The sequence below is a fragment of the Lissotriton helveticus genome, chromosome 1_1 (assembly GCF_964261635.1).
Source record: "Lissotriton helveticus chromosome 1_1, aLisHel1.1, whole genome shotgun sequence".
Taxonomy (NCBI): domain Eukaryota; kingdom Metazoa; phylum Chordata; class Amphibia; order Caudata; family Salamandridae; genus Lissotriton; species Lissotriton helveticus.
This window is the reverse complement of record NC_136057.1, coordinates 1,889,480,253-1,889,488,324: the sequence shown is the minus strand read 5'-3', so window position 1 is coordinate 1,889,488,324 and position 8,072 is coordinate 1,889,480,253. Positions and strand designations below refer to the sequence as shown.

Below are 8,072 nucleotides of genomic sequence, written 5' to 3'. Positions count from 1 at the left end.
TTCATCATACCGGCCACTTTCCTTACTCATTGTCGACACTAACATTTTTGCCAAGATTCAGGCGAACAGGTTGGTCCCTCTGGTCCCACTGCTGGTTGCTCCTGAAAAGGCAGGATTTGTACCAGGATGCAACCTTACTTATAATCTGCGCACAGTATTTGGTGCCCTCCAACATACTAACCCTGACATCTCTTCTGTAGTGGTGTTTCTTCATATGGAGAAGGCCTTCGACTCTGTCGAATGGCCCTTCATGAGACAGTTTACTCCGGATGGGCCTGGGGGAGGTCTTCTTGCAGTTACTGGGGGTTCTGTATAGTTCACCTACAGCCAGGATAAAAATCAGTGACCTGCTCACGGATCCTATTAGTATTACTAGAGGTACGCGACAGGGCTGCCCCCTCTCTCTGATTCTTTATGCCCTGGTCGTGTAGTGTAGTTCCTATTTCCCTTATAGGCTCTGCGCAGTGGAATAATATACACTATAGTGTTTGCATAGGACTAAGGTCAGTATGCTACTTTTGAGTATATCAAACTTAATTACTTGTGCGTGCCAGCTAACTCAGAGGTCACTAGAAACTTCTCGAATAAACAAGAAAGGATTAGTTGCTGACAACCGCATAAACATGGCAACTTTGTTTCCCCTAGAATCGGAACAGTTCTCAGAATCGTGGAAGCAAAGATAACTGTTTCACTCAGTCAATCGTGCATGCTTAGTTTCTTCAGAGTTTCACAGAAATAGATAGACAGGCGTTTCAATAAAAGGATTTATTGAACAGTCTTATTTCTCATGCAAGAGATACAAGCTGTTACAATTGCAAGACAGTATGCGAAATATAATAAGTACAGCGTGAGCAGTAAGAAGAAATAATACTGCAATAGCATGGTCTTTTAGATATGACATATATTCATATAAACATACATAAATAACACAGGCTAAAATGTGAATACTCATCTGATGCTTCTAATAGTTCTACTCCAGTGTACCTAACCTAAGTGTAGTACGTGGTAAGAAGTAGGTGCTTTTTTCTATAGTATAGTTTAGCTATAATTTGTATTGCCAAGAGTCCCTCTAGGTTCCAGTCTGCTACATAACTTAGAATGAGAGAAGTTGGAATCTATTTCCTGGATCTCAATCCCTAACACCCCGCGAAGGGAGTCAGGACACTGGAAGCTGGATTCTCTGTGAGCAGGATGACAGCGTCTTGTCAGTGCGTCAGGCGGAGACTCGAATCCCTTCCGAACTTGCAGTGGCGAGCCGTATCGAGCTGTGTAGCCGAGACGAGCCGTGGTTTGCCATGGTAAGTGAAAGTATATTTATACCTGGAAGGGGCCTAGGAATGCTAGCATTGACGTAAAGTCGGGCAGAGAAGACGTCATGAATGAGCCCCTAAGGAATAGTTGTTCATGCATAATAAATTGAGTTATTGGAGAAATCAATAATCCAAGCAAAGAATGTCCCATGACTTAAGGGTCTGGTTTCTAAGAGCTCGTCGTGACATGGGATGGACGGATTTAGGTGACCATGCCGGTATTTGGATAGCATGGCTAATGCCTAGATAAGGACTGGGATTCTATGCCTAAATAAGGGCAATGTGAGTTGTGCCTATAAAAGGGCATGATTCAGAAAAACCTATGTATCTAAATCGAAACACAACAGTGGCTGAACCTTTGGTCTGCACACTCCGCGAATACTATCGACATAAAGGTATACGTATACCAGGATGTGAACTTATAGTGTCGACATACGCTGACGACACGCTCCTCTATATTCGGGATCCCGAACGGCACCTTTCTCCGGTTTTGCGAGAGGTAGTCCGCTTCGGGGGACTTTCTGGTCTAGTGGGTTAACTGGTCTAAGTCTATCATTTTCCCTCTGACCCTGTCCGCTACTCAATTTGACCCTGATTATCCACTGCAGTGGACAACTGGCCCGGTGCGGTATATCGGTGTCCAGGTACATTCTGACTTAGAGGTCGTTTTTAAGGAAAATTGTGGCGTGCTGATAAGAAAACTTGAAGACGAAGTGGACAATTGGATTAGTTTGCCATTGTCCCTCCTTGGTAGAATCTCTATTATGAAAATGGTAATACTCCCTAGTTTTCTCTTTCTTTTCACAAATATTCCAATGGTACTCCCTGGGGTATTTTCTAAGCGACTAACCACTATTCTGGTGAAACTGGCTTGGGCGGGCAAACAACCAAGGGTTAAGTGGCAAATTCTTACGTTGCCTCATCACATGGGAGGGCTGGGTGCGCTGGTTTTAGACCTTTATTACAGAGCGGCGCAGTGTGCACATGCCTCCCTCTGGATCCCCGGCTCTCCAGATATACCCCATCTACACATTGAAAGGGAGGTTGCTTCCCCTGCCCCTTACCTATGAAGCTTTTTACTCTCCCTGACTGCAGGACTGGAATATTGGATTTGATTAATGCAACCGCCCATGCCTGGCATCACCTTCTAAAGATGCAAGCTGGGGCTATCCTGTATTCACCCCTGGCCCGCTGGAATGGTGTCATTGGTTACCCACATGTAGGGATAGGGGTGTTCTGAGTGCACTTGCTAACATTAAGATCCAAACAGTAGGGGATTTATTTGAGGGAGGCACAGCAAAATCCTGGGACTCTGTTGCTGTGGGTGCGGACGCGTCCACTCTCCTAACCGAGTTTCAATTTCATAGGACCCACATGCTCTGCTTCAGCTATTGGGGAATGATTTGGCGGAACCGGCTGAACTGATGCCACTTTCATTAGTTATAAAATCAGACGTACCTACGAGACTTGTTTCCAAAATTTATAACCACACTTTGTCCTATAAGGAGAATTATTTTACAAAGTCCCACTTGGCATGGCAGAGAGACCTGAATAAGGATATTGATGACGCTATGTGGTCTTACTGTTGCACTAACAAGAGTTTCCCTTAATGGGGCTGCTGATAGCCAAGTGCAGAGTGGCGATCTGCTGGTCAAAAGGGCCGCTGCCTACGAAGGCCCGATGGACATCCGATATGCTGTTATGCTGTACTCAAACAGAGAATTTTAGTGAGCTCCTCCCGCCGCGCAATAGGCCTAAGAATTTTTGGCCGCTGTATAGAGCATATAATGTGGCCAAGGGAGGTGGCTGAGGGAGTATGACGCACACTGAGTGTATAAAAACTCGTTGTATAGTTGCCCTGTGGCTCATCTCTGCATTGACGACTGCCCCATAGAGTAATTGACGGAAGTGTGTTGATGGGTGGGAAGATGGTTTTCCTTTCCTTAGTAATGATTTGTGATTGGGTATAGCATTTGTTAAACACTTCGACTGTGGGAGAACACGTAACTATTTTGTCATGTTATATTACGCTGCCTGTCTTCTGTATTGTGATAACTTGGAACGTAAGACTGTTAGCAAGTGCGGAACATATACTGTCATGAAAGTGGGAAATTGTCCTTTGTTATTGTGTTTTCTTGACATGCTGGTTTGAAATGCAAAATAAAGAAATATTTTTTTTTTTATTTACGCAGAGGATAGATGTACAGAACAGGTGGAATAGGAATCTTCAAAAAGACTGCTGCTCAGATGTGCCCTGTTCTGGTGAATCAATTCTATAGTATTGTATATGAGGGTTGATCTATTGGCAGTTTTAGATCTGTGGCATTCTGCAAGTCACTGCTAACTTCAAAAACAATGGTGTGGTGCCATGCTTAGGCATGTGGAGGCAAGGAACGTTTCAAGTAGCATGGAATAATATTCATTGGTGAGGGATTTTAGGTCAAATCAATAAAAACAATATAAAATAAATAAAAAATATTTAATTCTTCAAAATGTAATTACTATTTTCATTTGGTTTGGACATCAAAACCGACATGCCTCATCTATTTTTTGTATTCCAATATAAGTGTAGGTGCTCTGATTTGTTTCAAAGATCGTGTTTCCCTCCTTCCTTTTTGGGTCTCGCTGGTAATGCATCCGCAAGGATGCATGTGTCCAGCTGGAGACGTATAGTTATCTGTTACGGGGGAAGGACGGACAAGCCGGTGGTACGAGCTTTTGCCTGGATTTGTGTGCGCGAATGCGCACATCGCGTCCCGCGCCGTACACATGCGCGCGCATACAGACAGACACTCGCTCACACACACCCCCTCCCCCACAGTCACCCACACGCACTCCAAGACACATACACACACACACGCACGCACGCACGCACGCACACACACATACACAACCCCCCCCGACCCCCCCGCCCCGCCCCGCCCTCGCAGCTCAGCAACCCACTCACCGGCTTCCTTGGTGCGGCGGCTCTCCTCAGCTGCAGGGCCCGGCAGCAGGACTCTTCTTCCCTCCTTCGGCACCGGGGCGCAGGGTAGGCTCCTGCCTGCTCCGGTGCTCCAAACAATCGCGGCTCTTCCGTGGGAGGCGGGGTAGGCTCCCGCCCTCCTACTTCCTGTTTCCGGTTGTCGCGCCGGCCTGCCTGACTTCCTGGTCGCAGGCCGGCTGAGTGACGAGGAGCGTACTCTGGTTACAGCTGGTTTTCCTGTGCAGCACTGTTGCCTCTAAAATTAGCTGGCGGTGACGTTGAAGGGCTGAGGTGAGTGATATTTAGTGCTGCGTCGCCAGAGCGGATGCCAGGCTTCCGCCCCGCCAGCTGCCGCCGCGCTGCTGGCAAGTAATAGGCTGGTGCTTTATTGCCCTCCTGTGTAGCGTTCCACTAAATTTAATTCCAGACTGTATCATATAATTTATATTCCAAATGAATCGATACTCGTAACGCCGCCATCGTTCACCGGAAATGTGACAAGGCCCCAATATGTTGGAGTGAAGGTCGCAGTTTGCGTTGCCTCCAGGGTCAGCAGGTGGTGGGGGGAGGGGGCTGCCCTGGAAGACCATTGCTTTGCCTCTGTGTGTGGTGAGACACGGTTAATTTGCTCTCAAAATGCATCCTAGATTGGCGCTCGGATTTGCAAAGCTCAAAGGGGGTCTGGCTGCGGAAATAGAAGTAGGACTCAGGTTTGACAGACTGTGTGGCACGGAATGGCAACAGCCCTCACCGATATTGAAGGGCTATGTAATAAAATTGAGCTTTCATGATTTGCGGTATTTTTGTCCTCTCGCGGTTTGTAAATACAAAACATATTGCATTACAAATGCTATAGGTATCACATTTGCGAAAGTTATAACTATTGGCATTGTAAATGACGAAGCTATTAATTTAGCTATTTAAAAAAAAACATAAATAAAAACTTTGCCATTTACAATACCAATAGCTCAAACTTTCCTAATGCGAGACCTATTGCATTGCAAATGCTTGTTGTTCCATCGCCCTGTTTTTCCAGTTTTTCTTTTATGTGGTGTTCTCCCTCCCTTTTCTGCCTCCAATCATTTTTTGGCTTTTTGTATTAATTCCTTTCTGAATTATCATCACAGCTTTTTGTCCTTGAAGAAGACATTTTCCCAAGAAGCACCATGTAAGGTTAAAAGACCTTTAGATGCCTTTTTTTATTTCTGCTGTTATTAATTTGAGGAGATTGATGTGTCCTAAAAGAGACACAACCAGGATTCAACTGTGAAACAAGCAACAGGATACATATAAACTTGCCGAAACCAGGTTTATGAATGCAAGTAATTGTTCTTTGACTGCCAATTTAGTAAGAATTGATCAGTTCACCATGTGTATTAGGGGTATTGTCATCGCATAACCTCCAGCAAATGATTTATTGCCGTAAAGGTAGATTGCATGGTTACTTGAAAACAAATGTCCGACTCTTCTGCAGGTAATATGGACAGTGTTGGTCATGAGGGCACATCTTCACCAAGAATTAAAGATAAATGAAAGCAAGCGGCTATGTATGTCAGGATGCTAAAAAGATAGGCCACTGCCTGAAGAAATTGTGGAAGTGTCTCTAAAGTAAGAGGCATATTCTGTTTTAAAAAAAGCAAAACACAAACAATGTGGCAAAGATGCATAGAATGACCGGCACCAAAAACATGGGAGAATACTCTGATTGAACTTTCACATCTCGATTTTTGGTGGCTGACACAATCCTGTCCCACTGAGTAAAAATGGCGTGCCGAGCTCCAGGCCACTTCCCTGGACCCATCAAACGATACTGGAATGGTGTACAAGAGCCGAAGAAGAGCTCCAGAGCCAACCATGGATCCGTCAAGAAGAGTAATGGGATGTTGGGCTTGGCACCAACCTCTGTGGCAAGCTCATCAAAATATTCAATCTGATCCAGCTGAAGGCAGTTCCTCGTCTTTGTGCCAAACCTTGAAGACAAAGAGAAATGTTATGAGTAAACAAAACCGTTGATATATAAAGGTTGTTAGGTATAGAAGAGAGAAGACTTGAAAAGTAGAGCAGGCAATTTAGTATTGAAAAATCATGGAATATATTATTGCTTATTTGTCACTTCATAGGACTATAAGTAACAAATGTCACTATCCGCAGCTCAAAGGCAAGAAGATTTGTTTGACTGCCAAAAGATGCAAAGATAGTTCTGCTCTACCAATATGTAGCAACAACACTTTTAACAGCCAGACACTAAAGTCACTTCAGTAATACTGTGCATTTGCATAAAGGCATATAATGCCGAGGACGCAATGTTATTTCGTGGACTATGATTAATTGAAATGTCAAGGCTGGTGGATTTGACCATACACACTGATTGACATTGATTGTCATTTTGTTCACATAGTAGTTTTAATATAGGGCTTCTAGACCCCAAGGACTGACAGAGTGATGTACAACAGTAGGGTAAGTGTATTAAGAGGAAATGTACTAAACCAGCTCATAGGGATATACCATAACACCAGGTAACATTGTATGTACAAAGTGGGGCAGCAACAGAAATACACAACTGTAGTAAGTACATGCATGTTATGTACCACAGCAAATGCAGAGATACAATTGAAGCAAAATTAAAATCTATCTATCTATCGACAAATAGCAGTCAAAGATCATCAGCCAAGAACTTTCACAGTCAAAGATATGTACAACAGCAAATATGTACAAACCATAGAGATTTAGGACCAGAATATCGTCTTACAAAAATATTGTGTCCTAAATATCATTTACAAAAATATCAATGCAATGAAGCTAACAGAAAGTTCACACCCAATAGGTCAATAATTTATAAACGATAGTCATATTTATGTCAAACGTCATTTTTGTATATGATATTTTGACACACAACCACAGTAGGCAAAAGGTCTTCTGCCGGTAATGCACAGACAGCGAGAAATGCACAGACAAGTAAAAGGGATGCAAAATATGCCGGGTTTTGTAGATGTTACTTTAGCTTTAATTAGAAGTGACTGTGCAGTTTTCATGTGAGTTACAAGAGATGTTCAGGCAATTCTTGAAAAGATAAGTTTGAGTGGAAATCAAAGAGTAAACTTTTTCCATCCTTAGCCATCAACAGTCTCCTATGTGCAGCTTAGGGCAGAGGGTAAGAGCAAGGAATGAACGGATCACTGACAGAATATCGGAACCAAAAATATATTGTGGACAGAATATCGTGTAAAAAATATCGAGGGCCAAAATATGGAGAATGTACTTGTTTATATTATGTATTATCCAATTCTGAGGTAACAGCGATGTTTGCTTGTACAATTTTATGTATCTTTTATGGCATTTGCCGAAATAAAGATTAATGAATGGAATGGAGAATGTAAGTGAAAATAAATAAGTATAGATTTACTATTCTTCACTCCGCATCTATGTACCTTGATGTATATATCATCAAGGTACATAGATGTGGAGTTATATATGGTAAACCTTTGTTTACCAATAGAAACTTACCTTCACTATATTTTTATCCTCAGTATACTTGACACAATATTTTTGGATTCCAATATTCTCTCTAAACACTGCAGAATTACTATCATGCTGTTCTCTTTAAGAAACAATGTACAGAGTCCAGGGCTTAAGAGAAAGGATCAGTAAGACCTGTAACTCATCTACTTACAACTTTGGCTGATTAGGAAATGTCTGTGCAGCACTTAAATGAATCGCATGGTTTTGTGAAATAATTCTTTTCACAATCCAACAAAGCATTTAAATGTTTAATACTGTCTTGTTAATACTGACATGGA

General features: G+C 42.8%; 1 protein-coding gene across 2 annotated transcripts in view; it reads right to left on the bottom strand.

Annotated features, from left to right (window-relative positions):
- Nucleotides 1-750: 750 nt before the first annotated feature.
- LOC144754549 (dimethylaniline monooxygenase [N-oxide-forming] 2-like) overlaps nt 751-8,072 on the bottom strand; it is a 449,605-nt gene continuing 442,283 nt past the window's right edge. The window contains exons 9-10 of one of the 2 annotated variants that reach the window (XR_013594744.1): nt 5,284-6,245; nt 751-3,921 (exon numbers count right to left, since the gene is read on the bottom strand). Coding sequence is in view for 1 of the 2 variants with exons in the window: in XM_078642484.1 (XP_078498610.1) it covers nt 5,903-6,245 (343 nt within the window). In the remaining variant the exon portion in view is untranslated. Of the gene's footprint in view, nt 6,246-8,072 lie in introns of both variants that reach the window. The other variant, XM_078642484.1, reaches the window with a different exon arrangement.